The sequence below is a fragment of the Oculina patagonica genome, chromosome 2, assembly GCF_052425735.1.
Source record: "Oculina patagonica isolate OP01 chromosome 2, crgOcupat, whole genome shotgun sequence".
Lineage (NCBI taxonomy): Eukaryota > Metazoa > Cnidaria > Anthozoa > Scleractinia > Oculinidae > Oculina > Oculina patagonica.
The window spans coordinates 16769361-16796924 of record NC_135759.1 but is presented as its reverse complement, the minus strand read 5'-3'; the positions used below and the strand labels follow the sequence as shown (position 1 = coordinate 16796924).

At 39.0% G+C, this 27564-nt stretch overlaps 1 protein-coding gene and 1 long non-coding RNA gene across 2 annotated transcripts in view; one reads left to right on the top strand and one right to left on the bottom strand.

Annotated features, from left to right (window-relative positions):
- The window catches only part of LOC144643168 (synaptic vesicular amine transporter-like), a 28881-nt gene extending 9943 nt beyond the window's left edge, over window positions 1–18938 (bottom strand). The window contains exons 1-9 of the mRNA XM_078502334.1: window positions 18644–18938; window positions 17140–17306; window positions 15797–15834; window positions 14376–14434; window positions 13916–13999; window positions 12596–12688; window positions 10245–10334; window positions 8281–8321; window positions 8068–8125 (exon numbers count right to left, since the gene is read on the bottom strand). Coding sequence (XP_078358460.1) covers window positions 8068–8125; window positions 8281–8321; window positions 10245–10334; window positions 12596–12688; window positions 13916–13999; window positions 14376–14434; window positions 15797–15834; window positions 17140–17306; window positions 18644–18800 — 787 coding nt within the window. The 5' untranslated portion in view covers window positions 18801–18938. The remainder of the gene's footprint in view (window positions 1–8067; window positions 8126–8280; window positions 8322–10244; window positions 10335–12595; window positions 12689–13915; window positions 14000–14375; window positions 14435–15796; window positions 15835–17139; window positions 17307–18643) is intronic.
- Window positions 6017–7428, top strand: LOC144643169 (uncharacterized). Its single transcript, XR_013568864.1, has 2 exons — window positions 6017–6664; window positions 6711–7428. It is a non-coding gene; the product is annotated as an uncharacterized LOC144643169 (long non-coding RNA).
- Window positions 18939–27564: the final 8626 nt, after the last annotated feature.

The following is a 27564-nucleotide window of genomic DNA, read 5'->3' as shown; positions in this document are numbered from 1 at the left end:
CGCCTGCCTGACCGTTCTAATCCACAACATGCCTTTATTGTGCTTGAAGGAAAAACAGGCAGGAAGTCCAAGATATGGTTCGCGGATTTTGTTGCTGTACACTGGTTTGATGTCGTCCGTCCTGGAACAGAAGATGGCAAAGTAAGAATGGAATATTATGACTCAGAAGGAGTAGCAGATCCAGCTAGCAGATTGTTGTTTAACTGCCAGAAGAGAATGATGGATGTTAGAGCTAGCGACCGTTTGTTATTTTCCACTTGGCCGATCGCCAAAACCACTGCTGAAATTCTGATACAGATGATTGAAGCTCAGCAAAAAAATCCTCCTAAATATCACATGCTAGGCGACAACAGTGTGCTGGCTGGGAATTCGGCAAAGTCAAGTAGCAACCCTACTGGCCATAATTGTTTCACATTTGCAAAGATGATGCTTCGTGACTTGAATGATGTTTACATAGAGCTACCGGATGACGGTCTGGAAACTTGGATCATCGGCTCAGCAACAAGTCGTTATCTTGTTGATAAGCAACTCACAAGAAGAAAGTGGTATGAGACATCGAGTTTTCAACTGACGGTTGGGTTTCTGGTTGGTCTCCTTGTTGCATTCCTCTTGCTCAAGGCTTTTTAGCCGGAGAAATAAAGCAAGGCATTTATGTTAATTTTAGGAGGCTCATTTTCCTGAACAGTAGCTGGCAATAGCCTTAGAGAACAGAGTCATTTGAAAACATTAAACAACTACAAAAAAAATCAAACCAGTTGAAAAATTTTAAACTGGTTCAAAAACCAGAGAAAAAAATTGAACTATATACATGTACAACAGATACGATTTGTAAATATGTTTAACTTTAAAAGTCCTTCTTAATGACATGTAATTTAGCAGCAGAAAAACTCATAAAAGTGCAGACCAGTATAATAATTTAATAGTTTAATAGAGGGCCCAAACCCCCTAGATAGCTTATGAATGTCATTAATTTTGCTCCTCTACGTATACCCCCTGCTAAGGTACCCTCTAGCCCTTTAGGTTTTTGCCAGTACATGTGCGCTTTTCTGCAAAACGTTCCATCAGGTTGTGGTTGCAATTGCTCGCTTACAAATCTCACTACGCAATGCATTTGGTAGTTAGTTGACCAGTGGAAAGCATTATACAGTACACCCTCCAACAACTGGACCCAGGTGCAGAAATGGCTCAGTATTTATGAAACATCAAAAAATACTGATTGAATTTTAGGTTTGTTTTCAGTTTTCTAACATTTTTGTCACAATTTGGATTTCTCTTAGAGATTTCCCAGGGCTTTTAGAGATTCCCCCTTTTAGAGATTCGCCCTTTACAGATCCCCCATTCCCAGTTCCCTGATCCTTGTTTCAGAGATAGCCGAGTTTTCATGTTACTGAAAGGCGCAGTAATTACCGACACAGCTGTTATGCATCATTGAATATGTTTCTCGGAAAAACAAGAAGTTGATGATATAAGCTGATATGGTACATCTTCCCTGTGAAATGAGTCATCAAATTACCATTGTTCTCGTTCTCAAGACACATGACCGTCATGTGGCAGTCATACGATTTCTTTCAACCACACTCAACAAAGGAATATCGGTTTTTTACACTTCTAAAACTGAAGAAGCCATTTTAGTGATCGGTCCGTCAGATTCAAGTCGAAGTACGAATATGAGCCAAGATAAGACAGTGGAAGAACTTATATATGAGCTTGGGAATGATTCACAGGTGTTAGCTTTGCACAGTAGATTGGGACTGGATGTAAATGAGCAAGAGTTCTGCTTTGTCCAGGGAAATTACGATGCTTTTAAAACAAGAGCATTGAAACTTGGAGTAGAGTTGCCTGACTTAACAGAAAATAATCTGAGTCAAAAATTTCTCGATGATCAAATCTTTAAAGTCCATGAGTATATCAAGCTCCATAAAACTGAGTCCATGGCTCAGTTGTTTGATTCAGGCAGCGCTGTGGAATTATTCTTCCGGATTCTTGTTATGGTTAGGGTAACCAATTTCGATACTCCAGAAGAAAAGCACTCTAAGACAGAAACACTTGCTCCATTTGCGAATGAATGTCTTCAAAGTGTAATTAAACATGCAAAAGAACTTGATGTAGACCTTGGTGATCAGCTGGAAGAAGAACTGAAGCAAATTTGCGACAACTACATGAATTTCAAATTTGATCAAAACTTAGAAGACAGCATAAGAGTAAAACTGAAGAAGAAACTGTGCGACCCTAGACTGAGTGAAATATCCAATCCACTGCCGCCTCAACTTGAGTCATCAAGCACAGTCTATAAACGCAGTGAAATCGACCCGACCCGAATTATCACAGATCAGTGTTGGACCGTTTCGCTGGTGCGCCTGCCTGACCGTTCTAATCCACAACATGCCTTTATTGTGCTTGAAGGAAAAACAGACAGGAAGTCCAAGATATGGTTCGCCGATTTTGTTGCTGTACACTGGTTTGATGTCGTCCGTCCTGGAACAGAAGATGGCAAAGTAAGAATGGAATATTATGACTCAGAAGGAGTAGCAGATCCAGCTAGCAGATTGTTGTTTAACTGCCAGAAGAGAATGATGGATGTTAGAGCTAGCGACCGTTTGTTATTTTCCACTTGGCCGATCGCCAAAACCACTGCTGAAATTCTGTTACAGACGATTGAAGCCCAGCAAAAAAATCCTCCTAAATATCACATGCTAGGCGACAACAGTGTGCTGGCTGGGAGTTCGGCAAAGTCAAGTAGCAATTCCACTGGCCATAATTGTTTCACATTTGCAAAGATGATGCTTCGTGACTTGAATGATGTATACATAGAGCTACCGGAAGACGGTCTCGAAACTTGGATCTCGGCTCAGCAACAAGTCGTTATCTTGTTGATAAGCAATTAACAAGAAGAAAGTGGTATGAGACATCGAGTTTCCAACTGATGGTTGGGTTTCTGGTTGGTGTAGTTGTTGCATTCCTCCTGCTCAAGGCTTTTTAGCCGAAGAAATAAAGTACCGGTAAGGCATATGTTAATTTTAGGAGACTCATTTTCATGAACAGTGGCTGGCAATAGCCTTCGAGAACAGAGTCATTTGAAAAAATTAAACCAGTACAAAAAAATGATGTAAAATTAGATTACACTGTTATATTACATTAAATAATTATTCTTACTCTACAGTACAAAAAAAATCGAACCAGTTAAAACACAGGCAGACCACCCTATGTGTTCGTGGTTAATAATTGTTGACATAAGGTTACGTTGAAATCAATGGCGCATATAGAAGATATATAGAGAAACATATTTAGAGAAAGATTCCCCATTCCTCGTTCCTCATTCCTTGATTCCATGTTCCTTGCTTAGAGTTTGGATGTTAATGAAAGGCGCTATGCATCATTGAATGTTTCTCGGAAAAACAGGAAGTTGATGATGTGGTACATTTTCCCTGTGAAATGAGTCATCAAATTACCATTGCTCTCAAGTCACATGATCGTCACATGGCAGTAAAATACCGGTATCGGTCTGTCAGATTCAAGTTGAAGTGAATATGAGCCAAGAAAAGACAGTGGAAGAACTTATATATGAGCTTGGGAATGGATCACTGCTGTTAGCTTTGCATAGATCGCAATTGGAAGATATAAATGAGCAAGAATTCCACGTTGTCAAGGGACATTACGACGCTTTTAAAACAAGAGCACTGAAACTTGGAGTAGAGTTGCCCGATTTACCAGAAGATAACCTGAGTCAAAAATTTCTGGATGATCAAATTTCTAAAGTCCAGGAATATATCAAGCTTCATAAAACTGAGTCCATGGCTCAGTTGTTTGATTCAGGTCACGCTGCGGAATTTTTCTTGCGGATGCTTGTCACGGCTAAGGTAATCAAATTCGAGACTCCAGAAGAAGGGCACTCTAAGAAACTAGAAACAATTGTTCCAATGGCGAATCAACAACAGTGTTGGACTCTTTCGCTGGTGCGCCTGCCTGATCGTTCTAATCCACAACATGCCTTTTTATTGCTTGCTGGGGAGTTTGCTTTGCAGGGGACTTTGAAGTAAGACCACATAAAATGTCCCGACAATTTAACTCCAAGCTTCCGTGTCATGTTGTCACACAATGTGACACACAACGTGACACAAAACAAAAACAGGAAGTTGATGTTGTAGTACATTTTCCTTGTGAAATGAGTCATCAAATTACCACTGTTCTCAAGACGTATGATCATCATGTGGTAAACTATAGATTGAAGCTGTTCTAGTGCTTGGCCCGCCAGATTCAAGTTGAGCCAAGAAAAGACAGTGGAAGAACTTATATACGAGCTTGGGAATGGTGCACAGGTGTTAGCTTTGCATAGAGTTGCAGATATAAATGTGACCTCAATTAGCGATGTCCAGAGACATTACAATGTTTTTAAAACAAGAGCACTGAAACTTGGAGTAGAGTTGCCGGACTTATCAGAAGATAATCTGAGTCAAAAATTTCTCGATGATCAAATTACTGCAGTCTGGGAATATGTCAAGCTCCATAAAACTGGATCCATGGTTCAGTTGTTTGATTCAGCTTACGCTGCAGAAGAATTCTTGAGAGTTCTTGTTCTGGCAACGCTAACCTGCAAGACTCCAGAAGACGAGCACACTAAGAAACTTAAAGAATTTGCGAATAAATGTCTTCAAAGTTTAATTAAACATGCTAAAGAACTTGATGTAGACAGACTTGGTGATCAGCTGGAAGAAGAACTGAAGGACATTTGCGACAACTACATGAATTTCAAATTTGATCAAAGCTTAGAAGACAGCATAAGAGTAAAACTTAAGAAGAAACTGTGTGGTCCTAGAAGTGAAATACCCAATCCACCGCCGCCTCAACTTGAGTCATCAAGCACAGTCTATAAACGCAGTGAAGTCGACCCGACCCGAATTATCACAGATCAGTGTTGGACCGTTTCGCTGGTGCGCCTGCCTGACCGTTCTAATCCACAACATGCCTTTATTGTGCTTGAAGGAAAAACAGGCAGAAAGTCCAAGATATGGTTCGCCGATTTTGTTGCTGTACACTGGTTTGATGTCGTCCGTCCTGGAACAGAAGATGGCAAAGTAAGAATGGAATACTATGACTCGGAAGGAGTAGCAGATCCAACTAGCAGACTGTTGTTTAAATGCCAGAAGAGAATGATGGATGTTCGAGCTAGCGACCGTTTGTTATTTTCCACTTGGCCGATCGCCAAAACCACTGCTGAAATTCTGATACAGATGATTGAAGCTCAGCAAAAAAATCCTCCGAAATATCACATGCTAGGCGACAACAGTGTGCTGGCTGGGAGTTCGGCAAAGTCAAGTAGCAACACTACTGGCCATAATTGTTTCACATTTGCAAAGATGATGCTTCGTGACTTGAATGATGTATACATAGAGCTACCGGATGACGGTCTGGAAACTTGGATCATCGGCTCAGCAACAAGTCGTTATCTTGTTGATAAGCAACTCACAAGAAGAAAGTGGTATGAGACATCGAGTTTTCAACTGACGGTTGGGTTTCTGGTTGGTCTCCTTGTTGCATTCTTCCTGCTCAAGGCTTTTTAGCCGAAGAGATAAAGTACCGGTAATGCATATGTTAATTTTAGGAGGCTCATTTTCATGAACAGTGGCTAGCAATAGCCTTAGAGAACAGAGTTATTTGAAAAAAATAAACCAGTACAAAAAATGATATAAAATAACAGATTACACTGTTATATTACATTAAAGTCATTAAATAAATTATTCGGTGGTGGACAAAACACTGACCCCCAGTCCATGGACTACCCCCATGGACTACCCAAATGGACTACCTAAAATGGACTACCCCTAAAAAATGGACTACCCTTAAAGTACTATTCCGAGTGTGTACCACTTACTGAGCTGTTGTTATACACACATAATTTGCACTTACGTCTTACCTTGTTTATTTTCAAGCCGTACGTATCCCTCTAGCCGCCATTTTGAATATATTATACTAAATGAACATCCGCTGATCACGAAAGTGTAGACTCAAATTAAGCAATCAATCTTTGGACTCATAGAGACAGACAAAACAGGCACTGCACTGCACTACAGAAGATCCAAACTTTTATAAATAGTATCAGATAGTTGCTTGAGACGCATCTTAAACATTTGGTGGCCAGAGAAAATTTTTGAATGAATAACTTTGGCAGCGCAGCGAGGAGAACAGAGCCGGTAGGCAGACAGATCCTGAGGAAAAAATAGTGCTGAGTCTGGGCATGAGTCTTCGCTTTTTGAGGTCAGCAGATGTATAGTGTAATTCATTCAAAATGGCGGCTAGAGTTGTCGAAAGTAACCGAAGTAAGTGCAAATTATGTGCGTATAACAACAGCTCAGTAAGTAGTACAAACTCGGAATAGTACTTTAAGGGGTAGTCCATTTTTTAGGGGTAGTCCATTTTAGGTAGTCCATTTGAGTAGTCCATGGGGTAGTCCATGGGGGTAGTCCATGGACTGGGGGTCAGTGTTTTGTCCACCACCCAATTATTCTTACTTTACAGTAAAAAAAAAATCAAGTTACCAGTTAAACATTTAAAACTGGTTCAAAAAATTTTTGAACCAGAGAGAAAATTGAACTAACACAATACAATATCGTAAATTAGCTTTAAAAGACCTTCTCAATTAATTTAGCAGCAAAAAAGACATACATGTGTTAGACTGTCCACAGCCTCTCGATTTTTCAACGCAAAAAATTAAGTGTAGACCAGTATTATAAATAATTGCAAATACTTTAAGCTAGAAGTAACCCCGGTAACTCGAACTCTGAAGGGAAACGAAAAACAGTTCGAGTTAGTGGGGTTTTCGAGTTAACCGAGTAAAAATGACTGAAAAGTGGGTCCAAGGGAAATAGAAGTTAGTTCGAGTTAGTGGGGTTGTTGGAGTTATCCGAGTTCGAGTTACCGGGGTTCTACTGTATAATGTTTTGAAACTGTACAGTAAGCATTTATTATAATATAATATAACAGTGTAACCTGTCATTTTATATGTGAGTTTATCCATGATTGTAAATAATATAATAAACACATAATTTAATATTGTTAGTAATGCATTGTTTTTTATCTGTTTAAAAGTAGAGTATATAGTATTGTAAGTATTGTAGTAAGCATAAGTACTGTAGTGTAACTAATCCTAAATTCAAAAGTGATGTTTTTTTGTGTAGTGCAATTGAAAAATTTTGAAACATTAATTTTCATGCTTATTGTAACTTTTATTCTTTACTCACATAGCACCAGGAACACAGTTTTATAATTTATATTTTTAGCTGAAGAAGGTTGTAGTACTAGTAGCAACCGAAACATCTGAATAATAGATTTTAAAAGCCAGTATCAACTTTTATTTTAATCGATTGATTGATTGATTCTTTGATTTTAACCATGCTTGGCTACAATGTACATATTATTAAACATTTATTTTTGGGATTGTTAAATTTGATTCTTAGGCATTGCAAAAACTAAGCTTTCACAATCTGTGTTTTAATAGACCTCTTAGTTTTACTGTGCATAATGGCAGTTAAGTCTGCGTCCGAGCCAAGTGGCCCATACAGCCGGAGGTTATCCCCATTTCTAAAGCATTAAGCGACTAGGAGTATTGCTACTCCCCCCTGGATGGGATGCTAGTCCATTGCAGGGTTACCCCCCAGCAGTAAATTCGCCAGTACCCATTTATGCACCTGGATGGAGAGAGGCACTGTGATAGTAATATTTATATATAATATAGTGACTTGCCCAAGAACACAACACAGTGCCCAGGCCAGGGCTCGAACCCGGGCCGTTGGACTTGGAGTTGAGCGCGCTAACCACTAGGCTACCGTGCCTCCCACAGCATAATGTCAGTTAGGGAATTTTAATAAGGAAGATAGCGTGGCTGTTCTTGTGCGGCACCCATCGTAGAGCAAAACACAGTGTCCCCTTTATAGGGAGCCGGATGAATTTCAGCAGGTGTTTTTTGACAGAATACCCACACAAGCTCCATATTGGGAGCTGGGGGGAACTTTTGAACGCCCTGATTGTTTAAAACACAAGTGTTTGCTGTAAGTAATTTTTTTACCAACTTACCACTAGCAATAAGAATGTAAGGATCTGACAGCAAGTCCTTAAGGGTTGGCTTAACAATCTACAATGTTTACATAAAAAATATATATATTCTGTTAGTAATCAGAACATTTTCAACTAAAAATCAAGAGTCAGTCGTAGCATAATGTAATGTTTTAAGCAAATTTAAAAGTGAAGTGAATAATAAATCTTAAATACATAATTTATACAACATACATTCTCTGGCATGCCAGGCTTCTTAGCAACAATCACCAACACTAATAAAACAAAATGAAATATCAATGAATGCTTGCTTGCCAAGATTACTCACAACGGGAGGGGAGGACTGACGAGCTGATAACAACTTGCTTTGCATATCCCTCCCCTCCCTCATTCCCACAACAACAGCTCAACTATTTGACTAAGCGACATGAATCCCCATTTTGCTAATGGTCTTATAACACAATGTTTCACAAGATCTGAACAATTATACTGGGAGTCTGCAAGATACATATTAACCGAATTCAAAGGAAAGTGCTTGAAATACATGTTTTCACATTTATTCTGGCTGAATTTGGGTGATTTTGGGCAAATATGTATTTTTGTGGTTGATTCAGGTGAGATCTAATAATTTATATATTTTTAATCAGGTATAGTCCACTTAAGAGAATACCCCCCCACCTGCCCCCCCCCCCCCCTGCCCCCTGGACTACACCAGCCATGATTTTTTTTCCGATCACGTGCCAATTCATACAATTTACTTTCATTGAAACCTTCCCTACAACAGCCAACTGATTCTGCCCCAGGGTGGCAATTGTAGAGAGGTCCAACTGTATATAAGTGTCTATCAACTTAATTGGTCTCAAAATTTACAATATAATATAATAAATAAAATAAACGGCATGCAGTGCATGCAGAAGCGATGACGTTTCACAAAGGGTCTAACATGATTCTGAATTATTATTATTTATTATTTGTCAAAAACTCAACGTAAATAAAAGTAGCCGATACCTTGTGCGTGATAAAAACTGTTATCAAATTGTAGTGTACATTTTTTTAACCTAAGAAGCAATGTTGGTGATTTTCTAAATAGCATAGTTAGGATCTGATGGAATTCAAATAAATACAGTAGTTATGAATGCACAGGCCAAGGATGCAATGTTAATAATACATTTTCTTCGTAGATTTGCTCAATTGAAGAACAGTAGATTGCGTTATATTGTAGTGTGTCAAACGGTCTGTTGCTCACAGCGGCCCTGTATTTTATAGAATTAGAAATTTCTGTCTACTGAATCTTATAGATGCCATCATATAAAATTTAGTCTCTTTCGTTAATACATTGTGGTGTTCCATTCTGACTGCACGGGAGTATTTTGCTTTTGAGTTCTACACGGTGATTTGTTGTTTAGTTGAACTTGTTTTCTGTTCGATTGCGCGAAAAGGACAAAAAAAAAGGACAAAAAGATCCTGCCGGTCTGTTGCCTGCATAAAGCGATAATAATACATTTTCTTCGTAGATTTGCTTAATTGAACAACAGTAGATTGCGTTATATTGTTAGTAGTGTGTGACTTCCGATAAATGACACACGATACGCGGGAGCTAGCTTTTCAGCTGAGAGAAAGGTCAAACGGTCTCTTGCTCACAGTGGCCCTGTATTTTATAAGAATTTGAAGTTTCTGTCTATTAAATCTAATAGATGCCATCATATAAAATTTAGTCTCTTTCGTTTATACATTGTGGTGTTCCATTCTGACTGCACGGGAGTATTTTGCTTTTGAGTTCTACGCGGCGATTTCTTGTTAAGTTAAACTTGATTTCTGTTCGATCGCGCGAAAACGACAAAAAGACAAAAAGACAAAAAGACAAAAAGACAAAAAGACAAAAAGATCCTGCCGGTCGGCTGCCTGCATAAAGCGATGACGTCGTCAGCTATACGTCATCGCTTAAAAAATGGGGGCATTATAAAAGAAAAAGGGAACAGGAAATAAAAGCGCGAACGGGAAATTAAAGTTACCCGTGCGAGGCGCAACCCAATAAAGCAAGTAAAAATTGTGATAAAAATCAATTCCCTCTGTTAAAAATATTCTTTATTCTCAATACATGAGAATGTATAATGACACTGTAGATAGAAATGAAGATCACTATTGGCAATAAAATACTTAAAACAACCATAAAAAAGAAACAGTAAAGAGAAACAAACCAAAAGTAATGAAAATAAGACCAGCAAGGATGAAGAATGGAAGTCCTTTTCCTCCAAGACTATAAAACAATCCTCCAAATGGGGGTCCAGCTGGAAAAAAAGCAAATATTTATTTTATTAATATACAGTTGAACCTCTTGCACCCCCCCCCCCCCGCCCCAACCCCTACAGGTGGACACCTCCTTGTAAGTGGAAACTAGTTAGTCATGCTTCCAGCCACACATAATTAAGCAAACACTGCATTTTTAACCTACCACAAATGAACTCCACTTATTAATGCAGTGCTGTGCTGTAGGAGAGCCCGAGTGCCACAGGCGGTTTACAAGTGTCTTTGTCTTTGGGCGACTTGACTTTCTTTGCTATCGTGAAAGCTTTTAAGAACTGGGCACCCAAGATTTCTTACATAAGAGCTCTCAGGCACCCTAGCCTGCATTTATACTAAGAGCACAGCTTTGTAATGGATGCTTTTTTCAGTGGTACCTCCCACGGGCACCCACTTAAACAAGGTTTGACTGTATTAAAGTGCACGCTGGCTTTTAGTGTCAACCCTTTCAGCAGACTATCATCAAAATTTCTGGAACACCAGCTCTTAAAGGGCTTCATCAAAAAATATCAGTGAGCCCTCAAGTTGACAATTTTCTTTTTCTTCTTATCTCCAGGTTGTGCAGAGATATGAAATTTATCTTCGAGTGTTAAAATTGATAGCTCACGAGTGAGATATCGATTTTGAACACGAAAAGATAAATTTCATATCTCCAAGCAACCATGTATTATTCTGTTTATTATATACACCTACTAATTACGATATTTTTGACGATTTTCCAAAGATTTCCTACCATTTTCCGAAGATTTCTGAGGATTTTCAAAATGTTGTGCGAAGGTCGAACAAATGATTCCAAACTTTTCTGAACATTTCCAAAGATTGCCGACAATTTAATACCGAAAATTTCCAAGGAAGATCCGAAGATGTTTCGACTTAATATCGATAAACTTTGGCTCATTGAGCATTGAAACATGGGAAACTCTGCAAGCTGATTGGTCAAAAATGATAACACACATGTGTGGATACCATTTTTATCCACAATTGTGTGATACCATTTTTCTCGATTTGCTACCACTCGCTATACCGCTGCAGTTTATATAATAACATACAATATTGTATAATAAAGTTCTCACTAAATGAGTTGAAAGTGCCTTTAAAATAGTTAAAAAATCCAAACATTTCGGGCTTAGCCCTTCATCAGTGGAAAGTTGATTTCAGTTAAAAACGCTGGCTTGTGTCATGAAAACAAATTTAAGTTCAAAGGCGTGCGCGCAATAAGAGCGCGCGACAACCTAAAGATATCGAAAATCTGAATTCAGACCATGTGGCTGACTGGTGCCCAGCTTGAAAATTAGACGCATTTCCTGGCGTTTGCGTAGTTTATTTCTGCCGCAGAGCATAACCACTCGGACTTGTGCGTCTTGCAGGGTGTGTCCGTTTGCATTAAAATGCTCTGTGACAGGACATCCCGGCAGGTTCTTCTCAATGCTGTGGAGATGTTCACCGAAGTGTTGTCTTAATGTCCAGCCTGTTTCGCCGATGTAGACGGCGGAGCAACGGCGGCAAGAAATGGCATATACCAAGCCAGATGACTGACAGGTGAACGCATCCTTGATGTAAATTGAGCATTGGGGACCCTGTAGGGTGCTGTCACGAGAAATGTAATCGCGAATGCGACAGCGGTTGTGGGTGCATGGAGAGGTTCCCACGTGAGGGCCAGGTCGTTACGGTCGGCGGTGTGCACTAAGGTGTCTCGGACGTTGCGATCGCGGCGATACGCTACCAGTGTGGATCGCCAGATAGAATGCTGAAGTTGCTCCCGAGGATCCGCTTGATTCTTTCACTTAAAGGGTGGAATGTGAGAACCATGGCGCAAGCCAGTGTTTTTAACTGAAATCGACTTAAGTTTCCACTGATGAAGGGCTAAGCCCGAAACGTTTAGATTTTTTAACTATTTTAAAGGCACTTTCAACTCATTTAGTGAGAACTTTATTATACTTTTGTACTTTTACAAGTGCCACGCAGCACAAGGAAATTTATTTTTCCATTTATCATTGATTATAATATTGTATGCTAATCACCCCTACAAATATTTCTATCATGCACAAAATTTGTACTATATGACCTTCCAAAAAATATGCTTTATGCCCTTAAAGGTGTGGCAACCGACCCTTTGTAAACTAAAAGAAAAATTTTATTTTATAAGGCATGCACCAGATATCATAAAATATCAGAAAAAGCTGCTTTGTGTTAGTGGACCTACAGATTGTAAGGAGTTTCTTATACTAACATTGTTATTGACAAGTACCTAGAACTCCAAGAGCTGTTGTTCCCATAGCCACTCCTAAAGCAGTACCACGCTCATTATCATCAGGATAGGCTGCTGCAAGCATTGCTAAACCTTGAAGATAAGTCAGACAAAAAAATGATTAGCCTGAGTAAGTAGGCTGTTACCTTCATGCTCTCAATTCATCCCCTGTTTAAGAAATGTCTTGGTATTGACGTGAAAAATTCCATACTGATTAGAGAGATTGGTACAGTGTCTTGGAATGATTGCAGGCATGGATCCAGACTGGTTTCCACTGTTCTATGTAGTGGCCGATCCAGACCTTCAGATAAGGGGGGTCCTGCTCTTGAAAATAATTTTTCTTAGCGCTTTGGGCCTCTTTTTGTTCTAAAAATAAGGTGGGAGCCCGGGCCCCCAGGCCCCTCCCCCAGATCGGCCACTGCTATGGAAACTGCTCAGACAAATATCAGGGGTGGATCCAGAAAATTCAGAAATGGGGGGCCAAAAACATTTTCAGCGAGGCAGTGCTCAACCCTGCCCCATACCCACAACACAAATCTTGATTGCACAATACCTCTCGAAAGACGGTTGGTTACAATTTTTTTAAAACAAATCCATGGAAATAAAGGGGGCTGTGATGAATATAACCCCAACCACCAAGAAAAAAAAAAAAAAAAGAAGGGAGAAAAGAGGAAAAAATAATAAAAAAAAGAATGAAGGGGAAAGAAAAAAAGAAAAAGAGACGAATATGAGGGTTCGAGTTATTGGGATTCAACTGTATAACAAATACATATTTTTTGAGTAAAGAAAAAATCCAAGTTTTAAAGTCAAAAACATGAAAATACTGGTCAAAATCTTGTCAGTGACTCAAAATACCCGTGCCCCCAGACACCCAATGGGCTCATGCCTTTGGCACTTCTACTATATTGGAAATGGGTCTTCCTGGATCCACACCTGGGTTGTCACTTGGTCTAACTGTATGTTAAAATTTAAAATCAAGTAACCACAAAGATCTCTGAAGAGCAAAATTAATCATCAGTAACCCGGGTGAGGGAAGGAGGAGCAGGAGGCGTACAAAGGAAACATGGAGGAGAACGGTAGAGGGAGAGAGGCGGACTTCAGATGGGGTTTGTCACCCGGGCAGCGGCGGTCAATGTTGCGGAAGACAGGGTGGAGTGGAGGGAACGGATCAAAGGCCCTATTCTCCCAGAGGAGAAATAAGGAAGCAGATGAACCCAGGTGAGAAATGTTCATTCAACAGTTGGTGCTCTGTTGGGAACATGCAACAAGATCAGACAATCTGTGATAACGTTTTGATTTGTTTGGAAGTATTACACTTACTAGCAATAAGAATGCAAGAGGAGCCTAGGCCCTGGATTGCCCGGGCTGCGAAAAGAAGTCCATAACTGTCTGCAAAGGCATACACTACAGAACAAAAAAACAACAACAAGAAAATCATTATTAAGTACACATATGTGCTAAACTCATTTCGAATCCAAATAGACTTCTAATCTGACCACTAAGTTCTCTGCAACATTCCACATTTAGGTTGCGTGACAGTAATCAATAACCATTGCAGATTATTCTGAATCAAAGTAATTAATAAAACTGTCTTGAATCAAACTGTACATTATAGCAAGACCTGGCTCATGACTTTGCTTAGGTTAATAATACAATTTTTGAATCAAAAGCACAATATTATTGCCACGTACCGGTACATGTATATTTAAATTTAAATTTTAATTAATTATGAAGTAGAAATTTTTTAAATAAAAGTTAGATGACTAATATTTATTATTACCAAGTGTTGATACAAATAAGACACAGAAACCACTGTATAATGGTATGCTGTACCCCACTCTGCAAAAAAACAGCATATATTTAACTTATTAATAAGCCTTTAGTATTGTCCAAAAACTATGAAAACCATGTAGAACACAGGTCTAATAGATTTAGAATCCTGAATTTAGAATCTGGTTTTGGTCAAGATGGTACTTTTAAACATGTTAGTATAAATGGATCTGGTCAACTGGCAACAGAGAACTTTCAATTTCTATGATCACTGCAATGTAATTTGATTAAATTTGTACTAAATTTCTCAATTAAATTCAGGACCCCAGCTGTTATATCAAACTTGTGGTGGACTCAAATAAGACACAGAAACCACACTCTGGTGGATTGGTCATCACAAAGTGCGAGGCAGCAAGGCATACAATCCATTATGGCTAACCTAAATTAAGCACTTTGGTTAGCCTATTATGGCATTTCGGTTAGCCTACTGTTAGCTTACTAGGAAGCTTGCGGTTAGCCTTTTTATTTGGAGTTCGGATTTCTGCCTCGCATGCTTTGCTGCCTCGCCTCCCATGGCTTGCTGCCTTGCCTCGCATGCCTCACACATTTGTAAAACTCCTGATGGATCCAGCATTTATAATGATTCCTCCATTTTATACAAACACAGTGCTTATTTAAGCAAGGTTTTTATTCATTTTTTTGACAGCCCCATATCTTGCCATAATAAAGTTCAAGTGTATTACACCAACTGTACCTTCAAATTCAGAAAACAACAACAACAACAACAACAACAAAAACTGTACCTTGGAGACCTGGAATTTATTTGGGACTCAGCATTTCATGGTTCAGTAAATATGGCAAGTGTTATATTTGTGGTTGATCAGCAGTTTTGGTATAACTAAGTCTTCCTGTCTACAACATAATGGGCCTAACTTGACTCCTAGCCTTCAAATTAAACAAACTAAACCGACATTCAGTGTTTATCTACAACAACTGAACTTTCTGACTTCCTCGGGTAGCAATATATGCTAATTTAAAGGGACTGTGTCGCAGCTAAGTTGATTTTATGTCATTAAATTTTGCCAAATATTCACTATGAAACTAAATGTTTGCATAGAAATTAATTCTATTAATTCTAAATGACAAAACTATAGCTACATTTATTTAATATTGCAGCCAAATGTGTCTCCCGTGCGTTATAATTTTAAGATACAAGCAGGACAATTAACTTTGAAAACTGTTCTGCCGTTTGCATTTGGTGTAATATTTAAATGTTCCTTCACTGTTCTAAGAGATTATTTTATATATTTAAACGAGTTTGATGGTCATTTCCTATGCCTAAGATTGGCTAAAATCCGTGACACAATCCCTTTAATGAGCTGTACGTGTTTTACAATTCAGATAATGCTATTACAAGTTTGCTTTTTGTACCTTTCTGTCAGATATCCTGCAGCTGGATTCACCATAATCTGAAAGATATATTAAAAAGCATGAAGGTCTGACAGCGTACATAATATTAATACAGTGTTTAAAACTAGGTAAAGCCTGCTTCCATCTTGCCCAAGGTACTGGAGAAACCTGGTGTCCCATGAAGAAGTCTCCTTTGCTTTGTAGTGGTTGTTTAGGTTGTCACTCAAAGCTTTGCCTTACTAACAGCTGTTTGCACTCCAGAAAATGCGAATGAGATGGGTAGACATTTTGCATTGTTTGAATGACAAAAATACGCTGTGGTCAAAATACTTTTCCCGACATTTCGGCAATGCTACCTTCTTCAGGGAACAAAATTATTTTACTGCAACGGTAAAATAGTTTTGTCCCCTTACGAAGTTGTATAAGCCCAGGGCTTATAACCGGAATTCTACGGTATTTTGGACAAAATTCGGTGAGTCTAGGTTAATTGATACACTCTACCTAATGTCCTTCATGGTTGAGCTGTTCAAAGTTAAAATAATACTCCTAGGTGCTACCAAAAAAGGAGGAGAATGGGTACTTGTTGTGCTTATAAATTGGTATGGTACACAGTATTGAAATGTGTTCCTTGACGAATCCGTAATAACATGGCCCGAAAAGAGCAAAATACTCTACCTAATGTCCTTCATGGTTGAGCTGTTCAAAGTTAAATTAATACTCCTAGGTGCTACCAAAAAAGGAGGAGAATGGGTACTTGTTGTGCTTATAAATTGGTACATGGTACACAGTATTGAAATGTGTTCCTTGACGAATCCGTAATAACATGGCCCGAAAAGAGCAAAATACTCTACCTAATGTCCTTCATGGTTGAGCTGTTCAAAGTTAAAATAATACTCCTAGGTGCTACCAAAAAAGGAGGAGAATGGGTACTTGTTGTACTTATAAATTGGTACATGGTACACAGTATTGAAATGTGTTCCTTGACGAATCCGTAATAACATGGCCCAAAAGAGCAAAATATGAAAAAGAGAAGCCAGATCATGACAATCCATGAACAATTTTGTCCATATAATGCCAAGCACGGAAGAAAATGATTTCACTGGAAATGTTCTGATTCTAAAAATATGTTTTGGATTTTAAAAATGTACCAGAATTATTGTCATTGCTGCATAAATTGTGACCTGCCTTGTTTCCTAATAAACTCTCTTTAAGATAACCTAGTATTTTGTTTTAAATTTTTCAGGGTAGCATATCCCCCAAACCCCCCCTACGTTCTTGCACCTGCGGCACTCGATATTTTGCGCTGGGGGCGCTCATGCGCACGTTCCCATGCAAAATCCTGGCTACGGCCCTTTTTTACATACCTGAACGAAGGCCTTTGATGCAAACAATGCTCCAATTTTAAAATCCATGGATGAATCAGTTGTTATTGACGAAGTGGTTGTAAATGTTCTGTTCTTTGTTGAATTGTCAGCAATTTGTGGTCCATTTATTGGTTTATCAATATTCAAATAAACTGGTATGATTGGTACTGAAAATCAGATAATAAAACAATGCATTAAATCAAACATGTCTGCAATGTGTTAAACATGTGTTCAATGTGTTCAATGTGTAGAATGATATAAATTTATCATCAATAATTTATTTGGAGCTACTTCTGGTACCAATAGATTTGTTATAAATAATATTACAAATATTTAACCTTATTATTGATAATATTCAATCAAGTTTTTGTCTGCACCAATCCAGGGCAGTTATGTTATTGTTAAGCCCAGGCCAAATGAGCATGAGAGCTGATGAGAGTTCAAACTCTTGTTTTAACTTGGCCTCAGAAACTCTCATGAACTATCATTGACATCTTTGAAAGTGGTGCTGACATTTTTCACTAGAGTCAATGAGAGTTTCACAGACTCCTCAGTATTCTTGTTTGGCCTGAGATGATGATAGTCAATAAGAGTCGATGACAACTCTCATGAGAGTCAACTGTCATCAAAATTCAACCTTGTTTGACCTGGTACTCAAGTTATACAAAACTAAAGTGTTGTTTATTGCTCCCACATGCAATGTACTTTAATTGCCATGGATTCAAGATGGAAGTGGCTTGATCAGATTACTACTTGGGGGAAGTATCTAGTTATTGGTTTTGCTTAAAATATTGTGATATCACCATCAAACTGTTAAGCAATCATTTCCTCCAGCACAAAAAACAAACAACAATGGACTACAGAGGCAATTAGGAATGCCTAGGTCCACACAATGAAACTAGTTTAATGTCATGGCATAAAACAATACTTGAATAGGTACCAATCTCAGTAGTGATATGAAACAAAAAGCCCTGTATTGTGGGTGCCATGGGAGCATGGGGTGATAACCTGGGGGTAAAGGGAGTGGGAGGTGTATGTGAGGTTGGAAAAAAGAGAGGGAAGGAAGATGATGAGAGCTGTGAAAAACAACAAAAATCAATATTTCTCACCATACTATATATATATATTTTCTGCATTGGAAAAAAACAGAAAGAGGTGGAAACAACTCAGGACAGGGCAGCGAAATGGTGTTAAGAGCAGGGAAAAAGAGCGTTCAAACACCCTTTCTCCCCCGTCTGCCCCCACCCTCTCCAGCCCCCTGTATCCCCAAGGGGCTTGTCCTCAATGTAAAAACCTGTGAATTAACTCACTAGTTACACAAGACAAAGAACGGCAAAGACAGCAAAGAACCTTGAAACAATATAGGTAGAGTAGGGGAACAATAGCTCAAAAACAAAGAAACAATTAAGTTAAATTTAACAAGTTTTTACACCCCTCCCCAAGGGCTTTACCCACTACATTTGCTTATAGTGAAAAACCATAACAAGAAATACAGGTTTCTTACCAATAACAGACAGCAGCAGGCAGTCACACAGCGCACATAAGCATGTTATCAACAGGATAAACCTCTTTGAAATCTTTCCCGGCTGTGTATGTTCCACATCACAGCTGCGCGCGCCGTCCATCGCTAATAGTTGTTCATCCAAATTTTCACTTTCCATCACGTTAACTTATTAAAAGAAAGCAGCTCTAATCGAAAAGCGTTATAATACAGTCACTATTTTATAAATAGCTGACTCGATCGGGCTGTCGCTAGTTTTTGCAGTGTCCCTTTTATTGACACACTCTCGTCATGCATGATGGGAAATAAAGAGGTAGCCTCATCGTTTCCAGTGGCCTGGGTCTTTTTGCGTACAGCATGCAAGGACTCGGCAAGAGGAGGGATTTATCTAGAGTTTGTGGAATTACGATGTGAAAAATCTCAAACAAATGATTTAAAAACTGTAAACAGTAAAAATACGGTCCTTTGTTTGCTAATAGAAGCGCTGTTTATCTTTCTTTAGGTTTTGGCGGGAATTCTGTGACAGGTTGGCGAACATGCGCGCGCTGCAGAATTTGTTGATAGAACCCATCCGACAATCTGAAATGGACATTATTTGTACGTTTATCAGCTTTAAATCAGTTAAGTGGGCTTGGAAACTCAGCATAGAGATGCAGAGAAAGAAGCTATGGTTCCCGACCGTATATGAGACTCGTATATGTAAATCGCTTTGCTGTGCATTGGCAAATCACCAGGCTTTTTACGTTTACAGAAAAATCGCCAGAGAAAGGTCAGAATATATAGGTAAGACGACTAGCGAGCTGTGTAAACTTGTGTTAGATTATCGTAAGCTTATTCGATTAAGCTTAAATATTAAATGCCATAGCTATGTTTGTAAGAACATATGTAGAGCTTTAACGTAATCGCACAGTTTATATATTTGGATGGGTCCTACATCAGATCATGTACATTTGTTTACTGTTTTATTCAACACAAAGTTGATCTTGAGTGAGTGTCAAATTTCTGAGGTAAAATGTCAATATCGCGACAGTGAGGATCTGTTTTCCTGTACTAATATCTTCTATTGCACCAGTTTAAATAATTTTTAAGTAAAGCTCGTAACGCTCAGTAAAAAGTTCGATTTTGTGACAAAAATAGAGTTATTAGAACACGAACACGTTCAACAGTTCTGACGAGGCCGAGAGGATTGCGTGACACAATTTATAGTCGAGATCGATGTGAGGAAAGTAAGACTAAACCGATATTATTGATTAACCTTGATTTCTTCCACTGAGACCTGCTCCAAACGTTTTAACTGGCACTTGCTTTTGTGCAGAGAGAAACAATTTTCTGGTCCGATTTAGCTGAGGCTACTGGGGATAGAGGGTGGGGGAAGAGGGGTGGAAAAATAAATAGATGAGGAGGTGGAAAGGCGATAGGGCAGGAAATCTACCCTGCCAATAACTTTTCGCCTGACCGTTTCCTAGCTTTTGCTCTCCAAAGTCGCTTTAGCCAGTATGGGGAGCAAGCGTAATCCCTGCGGAGAGCTCCCGAGAGGAGGAAAAAGGAGAGGAGGAAAAACTCGGCTAACGGAGCGAGTCGTACCCTTGTAGGGAGCCTGTTTAGCCGGTTTGGATCAATACCTCTTTTTTGACTCGCAGAAGGAGCGGAAGGACCCCCTCGGGCCTCTCGTTTTTCGCTGGCGTCCAGTTCTCTCGCGATTCTGGTCCTGCGTTCAACGACTGAACAAAAATACGAGAAATTTGAGAGCTGTGAACATGTGGTCTACTGAAGCGCGCGGTTTTCGCTGGCTGACAATAATAATAATAATCTTTTATTAGGAAGCCTTCATTCACTATACAGTGGTTTTCAGAAAGGTCCTAACTAAGATTAAAAATACTTAATAAGACTATATACAATAAAACGAAAAATACCTAAGAATTAAAAACTATTATTAAAAACTAACTTGAATACAAAAGAAAGAATTAACTAAAAAACCTACTTAGAACGCTACGCTTAAAATTTACAGAATGTCAGAATGCTTTCGAGTGCCAATTGAATTAATTTCTGATTGGACACAAGTCAATGAGTAAGGATCGTGAACAGTTCCCGGGGGGGGTACTCCCTATAATGGCCTATACGGGGAGGCTCCGCCCCGAAAGGGGTACCTTTTTCAGGCTTCAGGTATATAAAAGGGTAGGGATTTCACAAATGTAGGCATATGAAAGGGTAGGGAAATCTTTCATAATGATATTTTAAAAGGCCTTTACATTAAATATTTCGAGCAGACGCAACTTTTGGATGTATCGTCTTAATTTATTAAGCGCTTCATAAAAATGACAAGAAAACACCCCGTTTTAGGTAAATGTGATGTCGTGTAGGTATATGAAAGGGGTGCCTTTTTGCAATGAAAGGTATACAAAAGGGGTACCTTTTCTATCAAAATTGTATATAAAAGGGTAAGGGGTTGGATCTTCGGGCGGAGCCTCCCCGTACAAAACTTTTTCAAGTACCCCCCCCGGGGAACAGTTCAGTTGCTTCTTCATAGATTTACCTAATAATGACGCTTGTTTCTGACTGATTTCCTAAATATGAAGCAAATGATCTATGTGATCACCCACTCCTTCCCCATGTCAAGAGTTTTGCACTTCAGATGCAAGTCGCGATAGCGCTCTGTAAATTTAACTTAACGATTTATTTTCGACAGTACGCTGAAGTGAACTTCACAATTCAGATTTCCACGAGAATACCGAGTCAACAAACAGACTTGCTGAAACGGTGAAAAAAAAAACCGGCTTAACCGTGTAGCCAACTAATGCCACCACGTTAGCGCCCTGTAACTGAAGTAATTAAAAACCCTTCAAATGAAATAAAATTTCAACAAAATTTATTCTAGTAATAAACTTTCTTTGTTTCTACAGTGTCTTTTTAAACACTCGACGTAGTTTTGGAGAACTCGAAAATGCTATGGATCGCCAACGTATTTCCACAGAACTTCTCATTCTCCTAAAAAAATAGCCTGCGAACAGGCTCACCTTGGGGTACGCACGAGAGCTACACGGGAGCGGCGTCAGCATTGCTTTCACTTTATTGGCGCCACTCCCCGCCTTATCGCTACGCTCGCCACTCGCGCGTGCCCCAAGGTGAGCCTGCTCGCAGGCTACTAAAAAAGTCCATTTTCATGAGGTCATCACAAACATAGGCGTACGGGCACCTTCGGTCCTGGGGGGGCGGAGACCCATTTGCCCGAAAAAAAATGGCATGGATTGAAAGCCAAATAAAGGGGCATATATGATGGGAAATAAAACGTGCATTGAAATAGTTGTGTACAAATTTGTTTGCTTGCTTGAGTTATTTAATTAATTTCGTGGCGTTGTCCGAGACCGATGACGGAAATATTTTATTTATTCACTCTAATTCAGCAAAAGTTAAATAAATTTAGGGAGCCAATTTACATCGTTGTTTCCCATTTGAAATTAAAAAAGCGTCTAAAACATTTAGGGAAAAATGGGTTAAAACACTTCATTGAAGTTTTGCTCCCTGTGGACTAAACACAAGTTGGAAAAGCTGATTGCAACTGGATCGAACTGAGGGGTCACGCAGAATTTGCGAGCAAAATCGAACATGGTTATAGCAATTTGGGGGAAAGAAAGCAGATGAATAGAAATTTGGACTTTTGAACCACAACGCTCGGTATATTTCCTGTTGATGTAATTCGTTTTGAACGGAATGTTGACTAGACTTTTTTTGGCTTATTTTCTATTTTTTTCTCTAGGCTTGTTGCCCGATTCTTAGCATTTTGCCCGAAAATTGGCACTGGGGGGGCTGCAGCCCCCCTCGCCCCCCCGCCTCGTACGCCTATGATCACAAACTCCTTTCAAGGCCTTTATGCGTACCCTGCTCCTGTCCAGAGAGATACTTGTTGTTGGATTGGCTATAAGATACCCTGGGTGCCAGAGGGTTTTTCCTCTTTCGCGGCGAAACAGATATAGTGGCTTTGCCGCAAAAAAGAACAAAAAAAAAAACCCCTCTGACACCCAGGGTATGGCTAAGCGTGATCCCAAACGTAGAAGTGTCTGATAAGTTATGAAGTGGAGGCCAGAATCATTGTAAAGGAACAGCGCAACGTCGAAGGAAGAAAAATACCTAAACAGGGAAGATGATTGTCCGGTCCCGTTTGGCGTTATTAAAGACGGAAAAACGACCATCGACAAGTTATATTGAGAGGCTGGCGGAGTTGGGGAAAGGAAAATTGGCACAACAAACCACAAACATCTTTTTTATCAAGTAAGTAACCGCGCTTTGGAGTTGGGGGGGGGGGGGAGAGGTGAGTAGGGATTTTACGCGTACCACATATTTGTGCATTTGCTGCTAACAGCACGTTAGAAGCAGGCTGAAGAGTTAGTTGGAGTGACCAAAGCTTGCTTTCTAGTATCTAGGGGGTTAAGATATCTACAGCGCTTTCGTATGAAAGAGAAACAAAATCGTAGGACTATAACCACATAAATCGAAGAGCCTATCACTTTGCCTTTTAAGGTTGTTAAAAACTGAACCGTGATATCAACCTTCAAATTCTCTCTACTAGTCTCCATACATTCCCTTGTTATACTAGTTAGAAGACTTAATATACACGACGTTCGTGATGTTTCATACAGATGCTAAATCGTCTTTGAAATAACATTTGTAAATACAAGAGTGACCTGGCTCATAGTATGAACCTTTTCAGATATATTTGGTATGCCATCACAGTTGCGCGTTTATTACCTTATTGCTTGCCTTTTGTCATGTTGTCTCAACATTTTTCGGGCTGGAAATGCTTTCCTACGATTATACTATTCTAGGTAGAGACGAAAAAGAAAAATATCAAGAAACTCCACCAAGACCGCAATGCTGTTTGCCACCACCTGTCTTACACCGGCCTACTGAAAGAAAAAAGGTCAAAGAAAACGACACTCGTCAGTTGCACGAAGGTTTGGTTGCTAATAAATTTGATTGACTCGGCCACTAGCATTGCGGTCCGTCGCTTTCTATCGTTAATTATTTTGGTGCAAATGGCAAAATTACATGACAGAGAACAAACGCTATAAAACTTGTGCGTGATCTCGCTTTCTTCGACAGCAGATTCTTGAGGGGAAAAAGGCGATGGCGTCTCGCGGTACAGTAGTATGGTTCGACTTCCTTATAACATATTTCCTTTGTATCTTTCTTACTCGTGAATCATAGTTTTCTTAGTAGTCCCTGAACACAGTCTGAACGGGTAAATACGAACTTATTGTAACTGACCTGTTCCCAATGTTATTGTTCCCTCATGTAAGTGCTCTCAGTGAGGATAAAGGGTGGCTTCAAAGCACCTTTTTTTCAGGCATCTTTGCAGTTGCTTAATTGCAAACTGAGCACAGCTTCGGCAACCATTAATTCCTTTATTTCACAGTTGTTGCTTCTGAATGTAGCTGCCCCGTAGAAGTGACTTCAAATCTTGAGCCCCACAAACGCGCGAAAATGGTTTGAGAGTCACAAACTGCATCGGAAACTGCAGCCAGGCGAAGACTTTCACTCTCATCATGATAATTTAAAAATTCTGATAGTCAACGCACGTACAAACACATCATTAACTTGATTGAATGCCATTACAATTCAATTCTTCCAATTCCTTTTGTTATCACCAATGAACTTTGAACAACTCGCCACGAAACTTGTTCCTTTATTCTATTATGCTGTGAATGCGTATACCTAATCAGTGAGCTTTAAATGTACATGTCCAAGAAATAACTCAACCAGGTAAGATATTGAGTGATTCTTGACTCGAATAATCTGCGGAAGTGACTCAAATCGTGATCTCCTCGTCTAAAATATACACTTCCCTTTTGTAATCTTCTTTGCCCATTTGCGCTATGCTTGAAGACATTGCTGTCATACATAATCAATTCCCAGCGGACATTCAAGTCCACGGAAGCCGATTAATTAGCTTAACTAAAGGAATATTACGTACTGTAGTAAGTAACAGCTTGTATATTAGAACAGTGTAATTCGTGCCTCGTGTAAAAATTATCACGAAAGAAAACTCGGAATCTCTTTACATGGCTCCTCTGGTCGCGTCGAAAGAAGTTAAAGGATGTTCCCAGGAAGAAAACGAAGAATGATTCAGCCGAAACTTTATCGGTAAGCAAGTTATTGACTTCAAGTCGATTTCACTATAACGGTACTCTTTTATAACAGTTTCTTTAAGCTTAACCATCCTTATAAGACGTGATTAATACTGGATGTGTTTTTAAGTGACACAGTATTGCCGAAATACACGGTCATTCTGTATTATTACCTCACTAAAGACGTTACTAATCCTTACATCAATTAAGAACTTCACAATGACTAAGCCCAATTGCTGCTACAGTTTCTCAGGAGATTTTAGACGGAATGTAAAATCGTCCGTATGAACAGCGAGTTTTTACTCACACCAACAAAAATACTGTTTTATCTTTTCCGTTGCGCGCGATTTCCACTGTGGCTACATATTCCAGCATGTAATTTGTATAATATTTTTGGTAGATGCTTAGATGTAATTAGGTATGGTTTGTTACTTAGCTTTGTTGTGAAATAATCTAGAACGATAGCGAGACCATATACTATCATTTGGCGGTAGAAATCGCTTTGCTTTCCATCAATCAAGAAAAAAAGGATAGTAGAACGTTACCTTTGCGCGCGCATGAGATTATAAGTATATTCTTCGACTGCCGATTTTTGCCAAATGACCACTACTATTGATATTGTACGGAACAAAAAATGAGTTCATGATAAGTTTATTTTACGGATAGTTGGTTGTACACTAGAAATTATCGTTTCACGTCAGCACTCCTTCGGCCAAACTTTTTTGGTTAACCATTCTTGACCATTTTAATTGATTTTTTAGCTTTCTCTGTACCAGATAACATAACCTGTTTTGTTTTCAATTAGCACGTTTTCTTGTGTTTTAAAGCGGGGTAAAGAATAGAAGCAAGTCCTGCTCATTTGTCAACAAGCACTCTCTCTTTTCTTCACGCAGCAAAACTACAACTTTGTTCAAAGCGGTTCTCTCTGTTTCAACCTAAAGTATGAGTGTTTATTTTATGCCAAGTTGGTCGACTAGAGTGGCTATGCATTAGTATTTGTTTAGGCTTAACATGTTTTGTTGTCCCTTGGCCGAAACAATGAAGTCAATGAGTATTTTAAAACACGACTACACGTCAACTGCAAACTAAAGGCTTGCCATTTTGTTTGCTTTTCTATACTCACACTAGTCATACAATAGCCATATCATATCGATAGGTTTAAAGCAGAAGCTTAAAATATTTGTAAAAATAGGGGACCTTTTGAAGAAAAAAAAAACCCTTTAAGTGCCGCCTTGTCCACGAAATACCACAAGAAAAGCATGAGTCAGTAAAGGGGCTGTCTCTCACTCGACTCTCACTGTACATAAACCGAAGTGAATCACCGTTTTTCAACGCGAAGAGGCTCCGAAAACTGAACTTGCTTGCGCTCTTTATAATACAAAAAAATATATATATAAATAATTTGATCCATAGTACGTGATCTATTGAAAAGACTTAGTAAGGACCTAACACCTTCATTTCTAGGCAACGCAATAAACACGACGCCGGCTACAAAAAAGACCGCCAAAAGCCGCTTCGATCATCAGCCAGCAAAATAGACCTGATTTTGTTTCGTTTTTCTGCTTCAGTTTTTTTTTGCAAAGTTTGTTTATACTTTTGGACCTATTGGTCACTGAAACATTGAAATCTAATCGTTAATTTGTACTGCACAGTTTAACTTTGCGGTTCATGTGTTCCGTACTTTACATGATTGCATAACAATTGTAGTCACACCAGTTATGACGTTCCCTTGATGTAGAAACTCCCTTTCTCGTGCTACTCTAAGCAAAGAGTCGGATTTTATGACAATTTTTCTCAAATCGTAGAATGACTCAGCTCTTTTTGTGATAACTAAATAACTTTAAGATGTGAATATTCTTTGTACTTTGTTTTCCTTTCATTTCGCACAAAGAACCCTTACATGACCGTACACAAAGTGTATTATTCACCCCTAACAAAGGAACCATCTTTAGGCGGTGTTGTGAATATTGGCCAAGCTTTAATTTCTTAAGGAAAGGCACTCACAAACGGTGCACTTAGAAAGGATAACTGAACGTTGTTTGAAATGTGAATTTACCGTGATTTCCAAAGTTCCGAGTCCACCGTTTTACCGTGGCTTTTTTCCTTTGGGCTGTACAACTCAAACGTTTACACAACTTAATTCCCCAAGGTGCATGTAATACCGATAGTCATTATAAAGGAATGTTTATGGTCAAAAGAACCGATCCGGCTTTGTTAATGTTAAATGAAAAGAGATAACCATTAGTGCTCGCGTTGTATTTTAATTTCTTTTGATCGCTTGTTTCTCTGAAGTGAACTTCACTTAAGTGGATAAGTTTCTGACTCTGTGTAGGAAGAATAGCAGCTAACTTCTATTCTTGGATTTTTAAGTCAAAGCGTGCTCAAACAATTTGTCTTCTTAAAAGGCATTTTTGACGTCAGTTTCATTTGCATTACGTTTTTACTTACAGTTCATTAAATGGAACAAATTTCGTTACATAAATCTCTCTATAACAGATTGCGTTTACAAAGATTCATCCGTGAGGTAGATACTAGAGTAATGCACTTAATTTTTCCTGACCTGCTAAATCCATGTTTTGTTTCAGTCCTTTTGGATCTTTTAGACAATGCCTTTTAGATTATATTAGATTACATTTCACGAGTCATCCAAAATCCCTCTTTAGCTAGAAGTAAGAAATGCTTCCCACGGGTATGTGAAAAACGGTGCTGGATATCCAAAAAGGCATTGAACTATATTAATGAGTACATAAATAATATCTTAAACGGCGGTTCATTGAAATGACTGAGAAGACTTCTCGCAAA